General features: G+C 55.2%; 1 protein-coding gene across 2 annotated transcripts; it reads right to left on the bottom strand.

The window, feature by feature from the left end:
* Positions 1-11: 11 nt before the first annotated feature.
* Positions 12-20506, bottom strand: BRSK1 (BR serine/threonine kinase 1). 2 transcript variants are annotated; one of them, XM_020889597.2, is made up of 19 exons: positions 20041-20506; positions 18530-18624; positions 18353-18438; positions 16193-16333; positions 12880-12996; positions 12768-12801; positions 12609-12677; positions 10963-11109; positions 9526-9557; positions 9074-9244; positions 8301-8398; positions 7924-8083; positions 7646-7706; positions 6742-7108; positions 6243-6291; positions 6026-6149; positions 5116-5314; positions 1951-2040; positions 12-614 (listed from the first exon to the last, which is right to left on the bottom strand). In XM_020889597.2, the coding sequence occupies exons 1-19, from the start codon at positions 20174-20176 to the stop codon at positions 457-459; spliced, it is 2334 nt and encodes a 777-aa protein (XP_020745256.1). In that variant the 5' UTR covers positions 20177-20506; the 3' UTR covers positions 12-456. The 2 variants fall into 2 exon arrangements, with proteins under 2 accessions (XP_020745256.1, XP_020745257.1); XM_020889598.2 differs by lacking the exon at positions 20041-20506 and having other exon boundaries at positions 18349-18438; positions 18530-18618.
* Positions 20507-20880: the final 374 nt, after the last annotated feature.

Here is a 20880-nt window from a genome sequence, read left to right as displayed (position 1 = left end):
CGCAGGCAGGATCACGCGAAATCAGAATTCCTTCCGGAGAGCAAATCCGTACAGAAGGTCATGGGGGGAGAGGGACAGGACTGGGGGGGAAGGGGGGGGGCCCAGGAAGGGGGAGTTGGGCACACAAGGACAGACGGCCCTGTCCGTCCGGATCTGCTAAGCCACCCCAACCAGCCCCTGTCCCTCCCCCACCCCACCCCGCAGAGAGACTGATCAATAAATAAAATAATAAATTAATCAATAAATAAAATAGAAACGGCTCCCCCACCCACAGTCCCCCCAGAAACCCCCCCTCGTTGGGCATGGCCCCCGGAGCCCCATCCCCGAAGGGCAGGGCCGGGTGTGTTGTGTCTCCCCCCTCCCCACGGACGCCTTGGGGCCTATTTACAGATTCACAGTTGGGAGGGCAGGGAAGGGGGGTGGAGGGGGCGCCCCTCCTTCCCCGGCCCCCTGGGGTCAGGGCAGGGGGCTCCCGTTGGTGGCCAGGAGCTTCTTGTCCTTAGGGGGGCCTCGGCGGGGAGAGCTGGTCAGCTCCGGGTCTGGGCGGCTGGGCGCGGGCTGCAGGCTTCGGGGTGGGGTCCCGGCGGGCCGGGTCTGGGCGCCGTTCTTCTCGTCTGTGCAGGGGCGGAGTGGGTGGGGGAAGCAGTCTGGCCTCAGGAAAGGGTGCCAAACCTCTGGTGGTGAGGGCGTGGGGGAAGGCTGCCAGGGCTCACTCACGCCAACCACCACGAGGCCTGCCTGCCCTGCACCAACAGGGCACAGCCCTCCAGGCCGAGGCCGTGGAGACCAGACCAAGCCCCAGGGAGTCCTGGTAGGTCCAGCTCAGGAGACAGCCGAGACTCTGGTTACTGCACTCTCCAAGGCCCCCTATCGAGGCCAAAGCGCCCCCTTCCCTTTGGGAGCCTTGGGGAGCCCCCAGCAGGTTGTTCCGGCTCTCCCAGCAGCGCCTGCATGACTGGGCCACTGGCCAGACCTGGCCAGGGCTGGTTCCCAGTGGTCAGGCAGCAGTTTCCATGGGGCCCGAAACAAGGCCTGAGGTCCCATACCAGAGACCACCCCTTCAGAGACACTGACTGCTGGAGGCCATGCTGCCATAGCAACCCCCAGGGCTGCCCTTCTCTGGGGATCAGTCGGAGGTCCCCGCACTGCCCCACTCCCTGTATAAGGCACGAGTCTTGGACCCCGGGTCCCTGTGGGTCCTACATCTCTGAAGGTGTGCCCTTTAAGGAACTCTGGCCGTCAAGGCCATCTTTCCTTGGCAGCCGGGTCTAGAAAGGTTCAGGGGGCCTTCCTGGCTTCTGGTCACCCTGGAGAAGCAGACTAACAGGGCAGAATTCCTCTACCTGCCTATCGGGACAGCCCTCCACTTGAGGTTAGCCCCATTCATCTGTGTTGGACCTCTGACCCCAGGGCTGCGTGATAATAAGTTGATGATGTAGGAACCACAGAGTTTGTTTGTGACCTTGACCTCCGTGATCCCTGGTGGCTAGGGGACTCCGCTCCTGACCACCAGGTGGCACAGAGAAGCCCCTTCCCCCTGGAGCACAGACCTCACCCCCTCCCGGGGAGAGGCCCGAAGCTGTGAAAGCCAGGCCCACCAGGGCCAGAAGGGTCTGTGAGACAGAGACCGCCTTGTCCTGGTTTTAGCACTGAGAGTCCCTGGTGTCGGGAACCTCGGGACGGCTGGCCGCCCTCCTCCAGAACATAGTTCAGGAGCCTCCGGTGGCAGGGAGTGCCACCACCTCCAACAAGAGACCGGTGGCCCCCTAGGGACCCTGGAGGCCCCCTCCCTCCGTGGCGAGGCCTTCTCAGGCTCGGGGAGGCCTGGTTCCCTGGGAGCCCTGCAGCTGAAGCCTCACTGGTAACACAGGCCCCTGTACCACTTGGCCCCCAGAAGTGCCCCCTCCACCTCACTGCCCTGCCCCCGCAGGTCCCCCAAGTGCCTCCCACCTGCCAAGGCCTGTACGGACGGCTGGTCGTGTGTGCTCAGCAGCTGGGCCTGGATGGTCTCCACCACCCGCTTGAACCGGCGGCTGGGACCTGCAAGGGGCAGGGCAACAGACCAATGAAGCAAGATCCATGTTTTCCGGCAAGAGGGGAAAAATTCAAACGTGAACAATGTTCTCCGCCCGTTTGGGCCTCCTCTCCCTCTTGCTGTGTCTCTGTCGTGCGCCTGCATTGAGCACACCTGCCTAGGAGGTAACCTTCCTAATCCTGACGATGACCCATGACCCACGACTCGCTCTGCACCTGGATCGTGCAAACTGTCAGTAACGCGTCATTTCATGTACGGCCCTCTGTCTCACAAACGCATATAATGGTGTGTGGACCGCTCATAAGCGGAACAGTTCTCAGACTTTCTGAGCGGCTGCTCCTGGCTTATAGTAGTACTCAATTTGACTAGAATAAAATTGTCCATTTTTTCCTTCTTTTAAAAGTTTTATTTATTTTTGGCTTCACCGGGTCTTCCCTGCTGTGCGTGCCTTTTCCTCTAGTTTCGGGGGGCAGGGGCCACTCTCTAGTTGTGGTGCTCACTGCAGTGGTTTCTTCTGTTGCAGAGCATGGGCTCAATAGTGCTGGCAGACCAGCCTACTTGCTCCATGGCATGTGGGATCCTCCCAGAACAGGGATTGAACCTGTGTCCCCTTCATGGGCAGGCAAATTCTCAACCACTCAACCACTCGACCGCCAGGGAAGTCCCTCCATGTTTTTCTTAAATCAACGGATTCATCTTTTCATCTGCCGTGCTGGGTTAACTGGCTGGATATGACAGTCACCCACCAGAGGGCACCGGGAGTCCGCCAGAACCAACGCTAAGAACCAGCACGGGCCTGCCGGGCTTCTCGATACTTCTCAGGTGTCCTGATGAGTTCTCCTGCTACCCAGCTCTCACTGTTTGAGTGATGATCCTGAAAATTTTATTTGCACTGTTTTCACTTAAGGTTTGAAATCTGAAGGGGCTCCAGTGCATTTCCTAGGCAGGACCTGGGCAAGAGGCCCAGGGAAACATAACTGGCTGGGTTTTTGCTAAATTTGACTTATATTCAAAATTAAACAAGTTGCTATATGGTCTGAAAAGAAACTTTTGCTAGTGAAAGGACAGACTGAGTTATTCAGCTCTTAATGATACCAAGCAGGGCCCTGTGGGGCTCCTGGGCACAAAGCCTCTCTATGTCCCCCATTTCTCTGATTTTAGGAAACAGCCTTCATTCAGCCTCCATGACCTTCCCTGAGTTCCAAGGGGCAGATTCAAGCAGTTGTTAATTAGGGAAGGGAGGCGGTGTGAGACCTGGGAGAAACAAGCAGTCAAGAGCAGCCTTGGGGGCTTCCCTGACGGTCCAGTGGTTAAGAATCCAGCTTACCAGGCAGGGGCCCCCATCCGGTCCCTGGTCTGGGAGATCCCACATGCCACGGAGCAACTAAGCCTGTGCGCCGCAACTACTGAGGCCCGCAAGCCCCGGAGCCTGTGGTCCCAAACAAGAGATGCCATCACAGTGAGAAGCCCGAGGACCACAAGCAGAGAGCAGCCCCCACCCCTGCAACCAGAGAAAGCCCATGCGCAGCAACAAAGACCCAGTGCAGCCAAAAAATATCTTTTAATTAAAACACGGAAAAAGTTGAAAAAAGTAATCCAGGGTAACTCCTTGCTAGATTCGGAAGCAGCACACAGGCGATTTGCCACAGTGCCCTCAGAAAGTTGCTTAGGTTGTATTTCCTATCTGAATTAGGCTACAAAATTAATAATGGGAAATTGCGCCTCAAAGGCCAAACAGCTCCTGTACAGACAGCCACTGATGGGACTACCAGCTGGGCTTATGTATACTTGCAACCACTTAATTGAGAATTAAAGGAAATCCTGCCCTGAAATGGCCAACATAGGTCTTTTCAGCACCCTACAACGGATTTTTCACACACAGTTAAAAGCCTGCAGTCTCCTGGACCTCTGCCTGGAGGGTGTACTGGAAACAACAGTGGTAAGAGTTTTTCCTCTTTTTAAAAATTAGCTTAGCAGGGAAAATATTTGTAGGGCTAGCTTCTTGAATCTTTCGGATTGGAAAAACTTCTAAATTATAAAATTTTAGAGAGCTCTCATCACATTTTCCTATTTTCATTCGTATGCAGAAGCCCCCAGAGTTTTCCAAATTCCAAAAATGCCTCATTGAGGGATTTCCCCGGTGGTATCTGTGGTTAAGAATCTGCCTGCCAATGCAGGGGACACAGGTTCAATCCCTAGTCGGGGAACTAAGATCCCATGTGCATCAGAGCAAGGACTGAGCCAGGACATCACAACCAGAGTCCATGTGCAGCAGCAAGGAGCTCGTGTGTTGCAACTAAAACCTGACAAAGCCAGATAAATAAGCAAACAAATATTGAAAAAGAATGTTTAAAAATGTAAAAAGTAAACTGAACACTGGAGGCAAGGTAACTCTGAAAGAGAGAACAAAAGGGAGATAGGTGATCTGAATCCAACCTCTTTTCTAACTGTTGGGTTTTACGTGATTGTAACTGACTCCTGGCTGAAATTCTGAAATGAAAACTATGGGGTGTCTGTTGGTGCATCTGTATGGCATCTATATGTGTGTGCTGTAGATGTGTGTTTCTGCCAAAATTAATCTGTAAATGAGCTCTATTTATTGGCTTACAGGAAAATAGGCACTTATGTAAATGCTCAGAAATGGAAAAGAAACTAACCCTAATGACTTTCAGGTTTGCATGAACTGGGAAACATTCAGTATAGCATTAATACCTGGCACTAAATTTAGCTTAAGTTTGTTGCATTAATTAATACAGACATATTTTTAGAGTCATCAACATTAAGTATAATATTTTTATTGTATCTAGGCTTCCTAGAAATCAAATAAATAAGATCTTATTATTCCTGTTACAAAGTTTGTCCACAAGAAAGATAACTAGATACAATGAAACTTTTCAGTTAATAAAATAGACATAAATAAGTGCCTTTAGGTAAACTCTTTTGGGATAATTATGTTTGGGGAATGTCTATCTAAACTAGCCTCTTCAGACTTTGATAACCTGCAACTTTAGAGGACTGCTACCCTCAGCGGTCTTGAGCATCCCACACACCAGGGGGCAGCCGCGGCACTGGACGCTTACCGGAGATGAGTGTAAAGGTGACTGAGTAGATGCCACCACCACCGCTGCCGTCCCGCCGGGGGGAGGGTTCTGGACCCTCAGAGGAGCTGATGTCCACCTGGAAGCGGACGGGCTTCTGGAAGACGGAGGGGCCACCGCTGGCCTTGTACTCAGCCCTGAAGCTGGTCTGTGACAGCACGCTGTGACTCAGGCTGGGGATCTGAGAGGGACGGGAACAAGAGGAGAGGGTGATTTCAGTGACCTGACTCCAAGGCACAGATAAGCAGCCCTTGACCAGCTCTGCCCCAGGAAACACCAGTCCCCTCAGACACCAGGGGAAAAGGATAACAGAAGAGGCATTGGGAGGCTCCACTGCCTGCTGGGATTTATAGTTTTCTCTATCTTATAAACAGGGCATCGGAAAAATGACTGAGCTACTGAATCCCATGGTAATATGGACTTTCACATCTGGTGCCAGCCCCAGGCCCCAGTACCACATTAAATGAACTCCTTCCTTCTTCCACAAACCCTGCCCAAAGTCACAGCTGTCTCAGAAACGTTAAGTCCCATGAGCTCCTTGGGCAAAGAACCACAGGATCCAGCGGACAACCCCCGAGTCCACTAGAAGTATTGATAGTTCCTTTTGCCAATCTCAGACCTAGTGGTAGGGGAATGGCAACTCACTAGTTCTCAGTAGATACTAACATGCAGGGAATAGTAACTCCGGATCTTATTTCTCACTTCCAGGCCCCAAGGCGCAATACACCTGGCTTTTGTCTCCACAGTGACCACAACCAACTCTGGCTAAAAAACTACAAATCCCATGAGCCCGAGGTGGACCCCAGGGCAGCACTAAGGAGGTGGACCCCGGAGGCTGCTGGGATTTGTAGTTCTGTGGAAGCCAGGGTGCATGGGGACCCAGGCCCCTCACCGACAGGAAGGCGTGGACAATGTCCGCTTTGATGCTGCTGAGAGGTTTATCCTTTAGCACAAGGAATATTTGTTCTTCTTTGTCCAAGGAGATGAAGTTCCCAAACCAAGACCGTTTTGCCAGCCTGAGTGGGAACAGATAGGTTGGAGGTGGGGTGGGAGGAGACTAATGGAATCGCCCCTTCCATCCCCTCTTTTCCCTTCCCTGTCAGACTCACTCTGGAGAGGACTCTGGCGTCAAACTGGACATCTCCTCGGCAGTGGGGACTGGGGAAGACAGAGCAAGGTCAACATGTGTCCGTCACCTGGTGTCCAGCAGGGACCTCCATCCAGGGATTCCAGACCCGAGTCTGTTCACTTCCCAGCAGTTAAACCCCAAAAGGCATGTGCGCTGCGTGACGTTCTCTCCAGGGATGTGGCCCCTCCCTGGTTGGGCCACGCCTTCTGGGGGTGGAGCTTGTTAGCCATGAGCCAACGGGAAGGTAAGCCACGGCACTGAAGGGGGATGTCCTTCTGGCAAGCTCCTCCTCCAGAGTTGGAGGCCTCTCCCCAACACCTTAATCTCTGCTCCCAACAGCATCTTCTCATAGGTCGTGGGAGTCCAGGCCCCCAGCCTGGTCCTTCCTGGGGACCCAGATGTTAGACCGCAGCCCCCACCCCACATTAGGACTCAGGAGTACACATCCCACACCCTTCACCCCCAAAGGACCTCCGTACCCTGCATCTTGCGCCGGTGAAAGCGGGGGGAGCCCAGGAAACTGTTGCGGATGGAGTTGAGACGACTCCTCCAGGCGGCTCCCCCAACTCCGCCACCAGGGCTGGGGGGCGGCGTTGTCCCTGGGGTCCCAGTTGGGCTGGCCCGGGGCGTGTGCAGGGGCGAGTGCAAAGGGGTCCCCCCAGAGGAGCGTGGGGAGCCTGGGGGGCCGGGCAGGGGTGTGGAGCGGGCACTAGGGGGCGGGGGCTGCTCCCCGGCACCCCCACCCCTGGGGCCCCGAGAAGGCAGCGTCTGCGTTTTAGAAGTCGGGGAGCCCCCACCCCGGGCCTCATCTCCAGTGGGCTCCGGCGAGAAGGAAAACACTGGACTCTGTAGAGCAGTGGAGTCGAGTGAGAGAGGGGACTACAACTCCCAGGACACCCTAGGAGCCCCACAGGTGCATGCGCGCGCGCGCGCGCACGCACACGCACACACACACACACACACACACACACACACACACACACACGGGGTGCACCCCAAAGCATGACGGAACTTGCAGTCCAATTATTTCCTCAACACCCCCACCCCCACCCCCATTGTTGAGTTGGGGGCAGGGACGTTTTCTATCATGCTCCGGGACTGTAAACCCAGCAGTGACAAGAACAGAGTAGGTGCTCAACTAACTTTAGTTAGATGAATAAATGGGACCCTTCAGGCACACTGAAAGCCCGGCGTGGGAAATGACGTGGGAAATGGTCGGTCAGTGGACTAAGATACTAACGAGGCCTTGGGTCTTTGGCTCTTTGGGGACAAGGAGGCAACGTTCCAGGACTTCATGGGAATTATAAGTTCTGCTGCTTAAGCTTTGCTCCACAGGGTCTTCATTCCCTTACCCCCCTTAATCCACCTGGGGCCTGGCCTTACCCTTGGGCTGCTCAGAGGACTGGACGACAGACCAGTGGAGGCTCCACTGACACTACGGGATCTGTTTCCAGAACAGATTAAGGGGAAAAAAATCAGGTGGGAGGGTTTCAGAAGGCTCAGATGTCTTCTCCCTTCCACACTCCTTCAAGATGAGGAAATGAGGGCCAGAGAGGGAAGGAGACTTGTCCCAGTCACGCTGAGGTGGCCATAGCGTTGGAGCCCTGAACCCTCTCTCCACCCAGGGCTGTGCATTCCAGTGGAGGGGAAGGGGCTCCCACCTCTGGCTGTGCTGGGCCATCTCCAGGGCCCGTCGAGTGGGCACTGGGGAGCCACCACCCCCAGCATCTGTGATGCTCAGGACTTCCATGGACTTCCGCTCTGGCCGCCGCTTCCCGTGACGGCTCAGCATGGGGGAATCCACACGCTTCCGAGGCGGGTCTGCGGGCCGAGAGTATCATCCTGATCAGAGGGTGCACTGGTGCAGCTGGGCATGACACTCATACAGACGCAGAAACTGAGGCTCAGAGTGAAAAGGGACTTTGACAAGGGTCTCGGGGCAAGTCAGGGAGTCTAAAGTTAAAAGCTCAAGGCCTGCAGCCCCTCCGTCCCTCCCTGGGGAATCTGGGGTCTGGACTCCCCGGCCTGCCCTTCTCACCAACATCATTCCGGGGAGGCAGGTCCTGATCCTCACAACTGGGGTACCGCTCCTTCCGATCCAAAAGCAGGTAGTATATCATCTTCTCTTGGTTCTCCCTAAGGGGGGTGGGGGCAGGAGAGCACTGGGGTCAGAGGTCAGGTCCCAGGGCTGGTCTCATCCCCTCCTTGTGTCTGTGGCTCTGTGGGGCTCAGTGCACTCAGGCTCTCTGCTGATGGCTCCATTTTCCTAGGTATCAATAGGGTTGGTCCCTTGGTCTCAGTATACAGCTCAGCCTCCTTTTACCCAATGATGTAATAATGATGCTAACGTGGCTCAGACAGTAAAGTCTGACAGCACTGCAGGACACCCAGTTTCAGTACCTGGATGGGGAAGGTCCCCTGGAGAACAGCAACCCATCCAGTGTCCTTGCCTGGAGAGTCCCATGGACAGAGGAGCCTGGCGGGCTGCAGTCCATGCGGTGGCAAAGGGTCGGACACCACTGAGCAACTAACACTTTCACTTCAACCTCTGAGCACTTACTGTACGGAAGCACTACGTGAGGCGCTGAGTCGTCCTCAGCAGCTATTCATACTTTTCAGCATCCTTTCTTCTCCCCACTGGTCCTACCACCCACCTCCGCCTGGTTCCCCCTGGAACAGCTCCACGTCCCTTTTAGTGGCCAGGCCTCCCCACGAGGGGGCTCTGTGTGTGGGCTCCCGGCAGGGTGCTGGGGGACACCCTCACCCCACGTGGCCAGGGTGTCTGTCAGGATCGGGGGGGGGGGGTCTTACTCCTCACTGCGCAGCTCCCGGTGCAGCCGCTCGCGGTCCCTGAAGCAGCCCAGTGAAGCCATGCTCTCCAGGACATCCGGGTCCAGCTCTCCGTTTGACGGCAGGCTCCGCATGGCCACGCGGCGGCCCGGGGCTGGCTCCAGGCACGGATCTGGCTCGTGTTTCCCGCCCCTGGGGAGGAGAAGAATCGTAGGGAACCGGGCGTCTCCTATGTCTCCTAAAGCAGAGGCTCCGGGGTCTCCCGTCCCAGCCTGCTCCCTTATTGGGAACCCTGGAGTCAGAGCCCCAGCACACCTCCACCTCAGATCCAGGAGTCCAGACCCCCAGCCCCTCCTCATTCAGGACCCTTGGCACCCCGCTCCCTAGCAGGCTCTCCTACTTTGGGGGGCCCTTGATATTTGGGGTCCTCTCCTTCCCCCTAGGACCCAGGTGTCCAGTTCCCCCATACTCACAGGTACCAGGGGTGTTTCTGAATTTGCTCCAGCTGTGAGGGGCGTGGTTGGTAGAGAAGCAGAAGTGAGGTCGTTTGAACACAGCAGGTGCGCAATTAAAGTTGCCTAGGTGGCGTTGGGGGATCCCTAACGCGCCCCCCAAAGGGCGGGCAGCACGCCAGCTCATGTCTCCCCCTAGTGGCGGCTCGCGGCGCAGCCTGACTATTGCGGAGTGGAGGCGGGGCGGGGGCCCTGGCTACATCTCTCGCATGTGCATGCGCAGTGGCATCCTGCTTACACTGCCTTGCAACGGCCAGTATGCGCATGCGCCCTCCCAGGTTTTTTGGGAGGGGGTTTTCTTTTTCTGGTGTGGGGTGTGTGAGTGTGAGTGTGTCAGTATGTTTGTCCAGTACGCACATGCGGCCTCCCGGGCGTGTGTCTGTGTGTCTTTGTTTGTGGTGTGGTGTGTGTGTCCACTATGCACATGCGTCCTCTCATGTTTGTATGTGTGTCTGTGTATGTGTGTGTGGTGTGGTGTGGTATCTCTGTGTGTGTGTGTGGTGTGTGTGTCCACTACGCACATGCATCCTCTCATGTTTGTGTGTCTGTGTGTGTGTGTGTGTGGTGTGGTGTGTGTGTGTGTCCACTATGCACGTGTCCTCTCATGTTTGTGTGTGTGTGTGGTGTGGTGTGTGTGTTTGTCCACTATGCACATGCGTCCTCTCATGTTTGTGTGTGGTGTGGTGTGTGTGTGTGTCCACTATGCACGTGTCCTCTCACATTTGTGTGTGTGTCTGTCCACTATGCACGTGTCCTCTCATGTTTGTGTGTGTGTGTGGTGTGGTGTGTGTGTGTGTGGTGTGTTTGTCCACTATGCACATGTGTCCTCTCACATTTGTGTGTGTGTGTGTGTCCACTATGCACGTGTCCTCTCATGTTTGTGTGTGTGTGTGTGGTGTGGTGTGTGTGTGTGTGTGTGGTGTGTGTTTGTCCACTATGCACATGCGTCCTCTCATGTGTGTGTGTGAGTGTGGTGTGTGTGTGTGTCCACTATGCACATGTGTCCTCTCATTTCTGTGTGTGTGTGTGTGTGTCCACTATGCACGTGTCCTCTCATGTTTGTGTGTGTGTGTGGTGTGGTGTGGTGTGTGTGTGTGTGGTGTGTGTGTTTGTCCACTATGCACATGCGTCCTCTCATGTTTGTGTGTGTGTGTGTGGTGTGTGTGTCCACTATGCACATGTGTCCTCTCGCGTGTGTGTGCACGTTGTGTGTGGTGTTTCCTCCTCCCCAGTCTGGAGTGGCAGGCGGGCAGGACGCAGGATGGGGCTCAGCCAGCGACCCCGCTCCCAGCCATTGCCTCGGGGACAGAGGGACGGGCCCTGGAAACCTGTTCCATGACGCCCCGGGGACTCTGTCCCCACCTCCCACCGTCCCTCCATGCCCGTCCCCCAACTCACGCTGAGCCTTTTCTCGGGCTCCACTTCAATCATCCCCCGCAGCAGGCTCTGGCAGTCTGGAGGGATGAAGTGGGGCATGTGGAAGACGCCCCGTTTCACCTTCTCCAGCAGCTGGCGGAGGTTGTCATCGTCGAAGGGCAGAGCCCCCTGCGTGAGGAATGACAGGACCCCTTACGCACAGAGCTCAGTGTATACCAGAAGAGTGCCTAAGTGCTTCACACGCAGTGACACGGTCAGTCCTCACCACAAGCCCCGGGACGTGGGGAGCGGGGGCTGTCTCCACTTTACAGATGGGGAAACGGAGGCATGGAGGCATCCAACCATTTGCACAAGACCACCTGGCTCTGAAGTGGCAGAACAGTGATTTGGCGATGGGCAGTGTGTGTCCAGCACCTAAAAGGCTGGGGTTGGAGCTTGGAGCCTGTCCTTTAAAAACATGCTTCTCCCCAGGTTAGGGAGGGGTAGGTAATCTTCATTCATTCCACAAAGACCGAGCCTCCTTACAGGTCGGGGATCCAGTGGTGAACAAAAGCAAGCCCTTGACCGCCTGCAGCTCCGCTTGCAGGAGTGGGAGAGGCTGGTGATGCAGCAAACAGCTGTACAGTGACTGGGTGCCTGAGGTGACACTGGGCTGAATTAGGCAGACCAGGCCGAGCGAGGCCTGTGGGAATCTGGGGGTGTAGCAAGTTGAGTGGTGTCCCCCCAGAATTCCTGTCTACCCGGAAGCTCAGAATGTGACCCTGTTTACAATTACATCTCTGCAGATGTAATTCATTGAGGATCTGGAGGTGAACTCCTCCAGGCTTTCGGGAGGGGAACCCTAAATCCAGTGCCTGGAAGAGGAGGGGCGAGCACAGAGAGACACCCTTCAAGGACTTAAACACACAATGACAACTCTGTTAGCCGCCGGGGAGCAGACAGCCTCCCACTGGGAAATCTGACCTCATGGCGGGAGGGAGGGGGCCCCGGGGAGGCTTCCTGGAAGGGCGACGATTGAGCTGAGAGCTACAAGAACTCTAGTGTTAACCAGGTGAGCAACAGGGCTGGCAGGGACAGGACAGTAGGTGCAAAGGCCCTGTAGTCAGAGCTCATGTTCCCCAGTTTGGTTCTATTAATCCAGTTGTTGCTGTCCAGTCGCTGTCATGTCTGACTCATTGCAACTCCTCGTAGTCCACCAGGCTCCTCTGTCCATGGGATTTCCCAGGCAAGAATATTGGAATGGGTAGCCATTTCCTTCTCCAGGGGAATCTTCCCGGACCAGGGATTGAACCTGCGTCTCTCGCAGTGGCAGGTGGATTCTTGACCACTGAGCCACCAGGGAAGGCCCTATTAATCACTACATTAGGATCAGTTAGTAAGCAGCCGCTAGCCCGAGTGCTCCAAGTCCTCCTGGCCGCCCCATCCCTTCCCAGGGGACCCTCCAGACTTTCTCACGGTTCTGTGACTGGATAGTTGGCTCTGGGCACAGAGAGGGGTGCCCCCAGGATTTTGCTCTGTTGGTAAATAGCCCCCCACACACTTTCCTGGTACCAGTTAAATATCTGGGAGACAACCCCTGAGTTGAGGGTGGAAGTAGATGTTCTGTGCTTCCAGCAGGTGGAGGACTGTTCTAGAAACAGGGTGGGGAGAGGCAAGGACGGCCTTACCACGAGCAGGGCAAAGAGGATGACTCCGCAGCTCCACATGTCAGCCCGGCGGCCATCGTACTTCTCACCCTGGCAGGAGAAGGGCGGCCTTGAAGCTCACCTCTCCCGGGCCCCCCACCCCCGGCCGCTCCTCTCCCCCTCTGCCCGCCCCTCGCTCACCTTAATCACCTCCGGGCACGCATAGTGGGGGGACCTGAGGGACAGAGCCGGTGTGAGCCTCTGGCGGGCTTCTACCCGCTCCCTGGGGCGCAGGTGGCAGGCCCCCACTCACCCACAGCTGGTCTCTAGAAGGCTGTCCCCCACTTGCAGGGATGCCATGCCGAAGTCTGCGATGCGGATGTTGTTTTTCTCGTCCAGAAGCAGGTTCTCAGGCTTCAGGTCTCTGTGACTGAGACAGGATGGTGGGGCTCAGGCCTCCGTCCTCTTCCCGGAGTCTGAGGACCACCCCCGAACCCCCCCACCCCTGCCCCGTTCACTATCTCTCAGAGGGGGAACGAGTCTGGCAACTTCTAGTTAGGGACATTTGCAAACATGCCCCAAAGCAGAGACAAGGATGTACCCACCCACTAGCTTCATCCGTTATCAGCTTGAGGCGCATCTTATCTCCACCCCTACATATGCTCTCCTTTCCCCACTGGATGATTTCGCAGGAGACCCCCAGATGATGTATCATTTTATCCACAGATATTTGAATATGTGCAAAGTGATCTTTTTTTGAGGTAAGCAGGGCTGGTACTGAGCTGGCTCTGAAAATATTCCAATATTTCAGGGCTTCCCCGGTGGCTCAGTGGTAAAGAACCCGCCTGCCAATGCAGGAGACCGGAGTCTGATCGCCGATCCAGGAAGACCCGACGTGCAGCGGAGCAACTAAGCCCCGGGGCTACAACTGTTGGGCCTGCGCTCTAGAGCCCAACAGGGGCAGCTACTGAAGCCCGCACTCCCGACAGCCTCTGCCCCACAGCAAGAGCCAGCAACAAGAAGCTCGCACACCACAACTAGAGAGGAGCCCCCGCACAGCCAAAAAGAAAGAAAAAAAATTTTTTGAAAAATTCAAATATTTCAGAAAATTCCCGGGTGGTCCAGTGGTTAGGACTCCCGGCTTCTACTGCAGGGAACAGGGGTTGGATTCCCTGATCAGGGAACTAAGACGCCACATGGCCCAGACAAAAACAAAACAAAAATCAAATATTTCAATACTGAAGAATAAATAAAAAAAAATACTGTCAACTAAAGCCCATCATTGGTTCCTCCTTCGCCTTACCCCCCACCCTGGGACAAACTCCTTAAGAGGTAAGGGTTAATGATGTCCTGGGGAAGGTGGGGCAGAAGGTTTTACAGTTTCTGTTGGAAGAGGCCCTTAACTGGGTCAGACTTGATAAATCTGTTGACTCTCGCCCCCTGGAGGCCAGTGTCTTTAATGTCAGGGTCCTGACACCTGTCAATAAGGAGGGGTTGACAGTTTAAATGGGCTGCCTTTTCATCACCAAGCTTTGGTCCTAGGTCTCAGCCCCTTCAGCCTGATCCTCAACCCATCTCCCATCCCCTATCCCAGAGAGGGAGGTGTACAAAAAAATGAGGCTGAAAGATGAACTGGAGGCTTCTATTTTGCACCTTAATTAATCATTAAAATGCTGCATATTGAATATCTTGTTTTGAGAGCTGAAAGCAACTGAATGAGGAAAGGAAGATCTTTTCATATGGACGACGTCCTTATGCAAAAAAAAAAAAAAAAATGACCCTCAGCTTTTACCCTTCACCATATACAAAAATTAATTTGAAATGGACCTCAAGCCTAAAGGCCAGAGCTAAAACTACACAACTTCTAGAAGACATCAGAGGAAACCTTATGACTTTGAGCTAGGCAAATATTTCTTTTTTCTTTTTTTGGCCACACCCCACGGCATGTGGGATCTTAGTGTCCCAAGGAGGGATCTATCCCATGTGCCCTGCAGTGGAAACATGGAATTTTAACCACTGGACTATCAGGGAGGTCCTTGGGCAAATATTTCTTAAATAGGAGAGAAAAAACATGAATTGTAAAAGGAAAAAAAAACTCCAACAAACTGGCTTCATCAAAATGTGAAACCTTTGCTTTTCATAAGATATTGTTATAAAAATGCAAAAGCATGTCACAAACTGGGAGAAATTACTTGAAAAAAATATGCGTTTGATAAAAATATTTTTTTCTTAGAATAAGCAACTCTTGGGAGTTATTCCTAGAGTCATCCCTCATTCCTGGAGTAAAGAACTCTTACAGCTCAATAATAGAAAGATAAATAACTCAATTAAAAATGGGCAAAGGATCTGAACAGACATTTCTCCAAGGAAGATATACACATGGCCAATAAGCACATGAAAGGATGCTCAACATCATTAGCCATCAGGGAAATGCACATCAAAACCACAATGAGATACCACTTCACACCCACTAGGATGTGTAGAATCAAAAAGTCAGATAATAACAAGTGCTGGCAAGAGATCGGAACCCTCAGAGACTGCCGGTGGGGATGCTGAATGACACAGCTGCTTTGGAAAATGGGCTGGCACTTCTTCCTTTCTTTATTTTTTGGCACTTCTTTAAAAGGCTAAATATAGAGTTCCCATATGACCCAACAACTCTGTTGTTGTTGTTTAGTTGCTAAGTTGTATCCGACTCTTTTATGACCCCATGGATTATATCCTGACAGGCTCCTCTGTCCATGGGATTTTCTAGGCAAGAATACTGGAGTGGGTTGCCATTTCCTTCTCAAGGGATCTTCCCAACCCAGGGATCGAACCTGTATCTCCTGCTTAGCAGGTTGATTCTATACCACTGAGCCACCTTGGAAGCCCTACCCAACAATTCTGATCCTAGGTATATACTCAAGAGAATTGAAAACATAGGTCACAGACCAAAACTTGTATGTAAATATTCATATGTCCACATTATTCATTATAGCCAGAAAGAAGAAACCACCAAAATGTTCACCAACTGGTAAATGGATAAGCAAAATATAGCAGAGACATACAATGGAATATTACTCAGTCACGAAAAGGAATGGGGTACTGATATATACTACAACATGAAAACATTTTGCTAAGTGAAGGAAGCCAGCCACAAAAGACCACATTGATAGGAAGTGTCCAGAATAGGTGAATCCACAGAGACAGAAAGTAGATTAGTGGTTACCCAAGGCTGGGGGTGGGGGGGAGGTGACTGCTTAAAGGGTACAGGGTAATGATTTTTGGGGTGATGAAATGTTCTAAAATTACATAGTAGTGATGCATATCATTGCAAATATGCACAAAACTACCCAATTGTACACTCTGAAGGATGGATTTTATGCTGTAGAAAGCTTTTTTGTTTGTTTCTTTTGGTTTTTTGTCACACAGCGCAGCTTGCATGGTCTTAGTTCCCCGACCAGGGATTGAACCTGTGCCCCCTGCAGTGGAAGCATGGAATCCTAACCACTGGACTGCCAGGGAATTCCCTACGACGTGTGACTTATATCTCAATTTTGGAAAAGCGGGCTGTAGCACTCTGGCTTCAAGGCCTGCCTGTTGGGTAATGCTTGTCCCGGCCGCCCCCCCAAGCTGCCCCTCACCAGATGGAGTAGCTGTGGCAGAAGTCCAGCGCTGACACGATCTGGCGGAAGAATTTCCGGGCCTCCTTGGGGGTCAGTCTCCCCTTCTTTACCAGGTAGTCGAACAGCTCACCTCCAGACACGTGCTCCAGAACCAGGTACCTGGGGGACACGGAGGGGGCAGAGGGCTGCAAGGGGCATGTGGCGGACCAAAGAGCCTGACCTCCTTCTTCCAAAAGCACAAGCCCTCAATGCCACTGGCCCTGGAGGCAGAGGACCCCAATTCCCATGAGTCCCCGGGAGGAGGAGGCTCCAAATTCCGTTAGCCTCTGGGAAGCAGAAACTCAATTCCATTAAACCTGGCCAGCATGCCAACTCCAGAGGTCAACACTCTGACTAGTTTTCCTCAGGAGATGAGGCAATTCCATTAGCACCTGGAGGTCAGAGATCCCAATTCTCACAGGCCCCTAGGAAATAAAGCCCCGTATTTCCATCAGCCTCTGGGAAGCCAAAGTTCTCATTCTCATTAGTGTTTGGGATGCAGATAATGGAATTCTAATCTATTCTTGGGCAATCACACTCGCAATGTGTACTAATTAAACTGTCAACATCTGTGAGGTAAAGACTACAACTCCCATCAGCCCCTGGGAAGTAAAGACTTCAATTCCCATCAGTCCTTGAGAGAAAAGACAGTCTCATCAGCCTCTGGGAAGTCAAAATTGAATTCTCATCAGCCCCCTGGCAGCACAGATTCCCATGTCAACTTCAAGAGTATTAATACTTTGAATCCCAGTTGTTTCCGGAGATAAGGCAACTTCATTAGCGCTTGGAAGAAAGAGATCCCCCCCGATTCTCACAGGACTTTAGTCAATAAAGACCACGCCACCCTCACCTACTCCCATTAGCCCCTGGGAAGGCAAGTCTCTTACTCCCATGAGCCTCTGAGATGAAGAAACTAGAATTCTCATTAATTGTTGGCAAAAACAGATTGGCTTGTGCACCAATCTAAGTCAACTTCCGTGAAGTAAAACACTGCAACTCCCTTCAGGTCCTGAGAGGTTAAAAACTCTCAACTCCCATAAGGCTCTGGGACATGGAGACTCCTAATTCCCATCAGCCACCTGGATTTTAAAGACTCCAAATCCCATCAGGCTCTGGGAGGCTAAACCTCTAATTCCCATCAGCCCCAGGAAAACAAAAGCTCAATTTCTATGAGATCAATGGAAGGCTGAGGTTCCTCTGTGAGACAGAAGTCCCACGGGCCCTCCCTCCCCACAAGGATGGTGGAGTGAGAGTGATAGCTCCACCAATGGGCAACAATGGCCCCTCCCTGCCACCACACCTGGGGAAAGCCTGAGGACTACAAATCCCATGAGCGCCTGGGGCTGGGGCAGCTTCCTTCCTGGGGAAATCCAGCCTCCGACGGGTGCTGGAGTCAGTTCAAACTGGGGACTGCGAGGTCGCGCAGGGGGGGTGTCCCCTCTCCTGCTGCCCAGTCCAGCTGTCCCTTGGGTCACCAGAGTCCAGACAAAGGCCTGTTGTCTGGAGCCGGGACAGCTGGACCCCACTCCCAACCTAAGGGGGGGTAATCGACTTCCAGATACAGACTCAGAACTCCTGAGCAGACCCATTGTTGGGGTGTCCAGTTATAGCACCCAGGGTTATGCTGCGGGAGGAAGGAAGCCTCCAATGCTGCAGAGAAAGGGTTTGGGAAGAGGCAGGATTCACTGAGCCTGGGGCTCAGTTAGGCCCCATTGCCCTAGCACATGGGAAGGGCAGGGGGATCTGCCCTTAGCAAGTCAGATCTGGCTGAGGGCACCCAGATTATGCGGTACAGAGTGTTCCCCACAGCACAGCAGAGCGAGGGACGGGGGCTGGGGAGGAAGGGGGAAGGTCAGCCTTGTCCCCCATCGGGCACGGGGACGGCTCAGGCTTAGCTGCCCTGCTGCCAGGATACAATCGGCCCAGAGCGTCAGGCCAGGTCAGCATGGGAACACAGAGGATTATGAGTGTGTGTGGGGGGGGGTTGTCCTTGTGCAGTAGAGACGGGACTGGACCTTCAGTGGCCCGGCCAAGAGAGCTTAAGTTTCCCCTGGCTCCTCCAGGCCTTGATTCTGGAAACATCCCGCCCTGGGAACTTGGGGAGGATGCATGGAGGGCTGGGTGTCTATAAATACCTACAAATATTTCTTGTTCTCGTAGACGTCGTGGAGTTTGAGGACATGTGGGTGCTCAATGAGCTTCAGGATGGCTATCTCCCGCTCCACCTGGGGGAAAAGGAACGGCGGACGGTCAGCCTTGCCTCCCTCCCTGTCCCCAGCCCCAAAGGGCCCCCTCTCCCCCAGCACATAGACACACCTTCATCAGCACTGACTCAGACAGCTTCTCCCGGTTCACGATCTTGATGGCCACCTTCTGGCCCGTGATGCAGTGGACCCCGAGTTTAACCAGACCTGGGGGAGTGGGACAGAAAATGTGGGGAGTGCTCCCAGGGCAGTCTCCCCACCTCTGGCTCCTAAGCACCACCACGCCCCCCCCCCCACTTCCTCCTTTTTCCCCACCTGGCCCGAATCACCCTGACCTGAACTCATGGGGGCTGACAGCAGCCATTCCCGCCACACACAACTCTCTTTCCACTCCCTGTTGTCCAATTCTGTCCCTTCTGGCTGTCCCTCCACAGCCACCCTGGACTCTCCATCCTTTCCGAGTGCCCCTTCGAGTTCACCTCTCCACACCGTCTTGCCTCGCTGAGCCTCCACAGTTTTGTGTCCTCCAGTCTACCTCCTTCAGACAAACCTCTCTCTCTCAGCCCATCACTTCCTTGAGTTCTTTAATCTTCCGGAGACACCATGTCTCCCAAGGAATATAATCTTGTGATTGCCCCCTTCCCAGACCATCCTCCTCCACCTCCTCTCAAACCCAGACCTCTCAAGTCCTTTCTTTGATCTTTTAAAAACAGCAGCTGCAGCTGGGAGCATGCACACCCCAAGGGTATGCCCACTCCCCAAGGTTAAGCCCCAAACCCAGGAATGCAGGCCCCCAGCCCCCTCCACCCTCAGACCCAGGAGTCCGAGCCCCCAGCCCCTCCTCCCTCAGAGCCTCAAGTCCAGGCTTATGGCCCCTTCCTCCCCCACAATTCAGGAATTGAGGTCAGCAACACCTTCACACTTTTTGCCCTGGGATGCGGAGTCTGACCCTCCCCCAGGCCTGGCCCCTGATCCCGAAGCTCTGGCCCAGGACTCAGGTATCCAGCTCCTGTCTTACCCCACCCAGCGCCCACCTGGCAGGAAAGAGGTTACGGAGGTTAAGCAACAACAGAAGATGACTGCCCCCCACCACCAGGTCCACAGCCACCCCTGACGGATTTGCCTCCTGCATCCACCTTTCCACCTCCCCGTCCCCACTCTGAGCCAGCATGCTGGAGAAAGGGCAGGATGCTGGAGACCCCATCGCCCCAGCCTCAGTGCCCCTGTCACCCCAACAGAGGCCCTCCGCGGTCAGAGGACAGTGCGGAGAGACGCCACTTCGGGAGGCGCACCCCCATGCCGGCACCTCACCCCAGCCTGCGGCGGTACTGCACCAAGGACCTGGACTCCCGGCGGCCGGGATCCTGGCTGCAGGCCGAGGTCCCTTGCCCATGCTGGGGCCGGACCCTCCAACCTCTGCCCCCAGAGCAGGGGAGCCTTTGGGCCCGCACCTCCCCCAGAAGTCGGGACCCCAGAGTCCGACCCCTCACCCCGTCAGCCTGGGGATCCAGCAGTCTGGAACCCGAGTCCCTTCTCTGAGAGGGTCTCAGGGGGCCCAGGAGTCCCGCCCTCTGCCCCCATCCCCCCTCGCCCCCACCCCGGGTGCCCCCTCCCCTGGCTCACCTGTCTGTCCTTTGCCCAGCGTCTTCTCCAGCCGATAGGGGCCCACATATTGGGCGTGCTGGGGTGGGTGTGGGTGTGGGTGTGGGAGGTGGTAGGCGGGGGAGCCCCCGCCCCCATCCTTGCCCCCGGACGACATGATGCCCTTGGTCCCGGCCCGACCGGCCCCCCGGCCGCCCCCCCTGCGGCCAGTCGCCCCGTCCCTCCGGTGGGGGCCGGCGACCGCTCCGTCCCGGCCCCCCCGGCTGCCCCCCACCTCTCCGGGGGTCCCCAGGGGGCTGGGCTGGGGCCCCCCCAGTCGGCGGGCCGCGGAGTTGGGGGAGGGGGGGCTGGCCCGGGGGGGTCAGGCCCCGGGAGTCAGCATGGCCCGGGGGGGCTGCGCGGCCCCCCCTCCCCAGCCCGTTTCTGGCCGGCCCCCCCCTTCCTGCGCCTCCCCCCGCCGGGGGGGTCTGAGGTGCGGGCCGGCGGATGCTGCAGGCCGAGGTCCCCCCCGCCCCCCCACGCGCCCTCTCTCCTCCGCCTCCTCCTCCTCTCCGCCTCCCCCCGCCACCTCGTCCTTTCTCTCCGGCACGCTGACATCACCATCCGGGGACTCCGGGCCCTTCCCCAAAGTTAACCCTTTCGGAGGGGGAGGGGGAACGGGGGCAGGGGGCGGGCCTGGGCGCCGGAGCTGCGGAGACGCGGTGGGAGGATGCTGGGAGCGACGGAAGGATGCAGGAGGGACCATGGAGCCGAACGAGCGGGACGCACAGGAGGGGCAGAGTCGGGGCGACACAAAGGGAGACGGAGCCGGACACGAGTGGGGAAAGAAGACAGACGGCACGGGAGACGGGGACCGGCAGA

Source organism: Odocoileus virginianus, chromosome 20, assembly GCF_023699985.2.
Source record: "Odocoileus virginianus isolate 20LAN1187 ecotype Illinois chromosome 20, Ovbor_1.2, whole genome shotgun sequence".
In the NCBI taxonomy this organism is placed as follows: Eukaryota; Metazoa; Chordata; class Mammalia; order Artiodactyla; family Cervidae; genus Odocoileus; species Odocoileus virginianus.
Note: the sequence above shows the minus strand (reverse complement) of the source record. Positions and strands in the feature narration are given on the sequence as shown.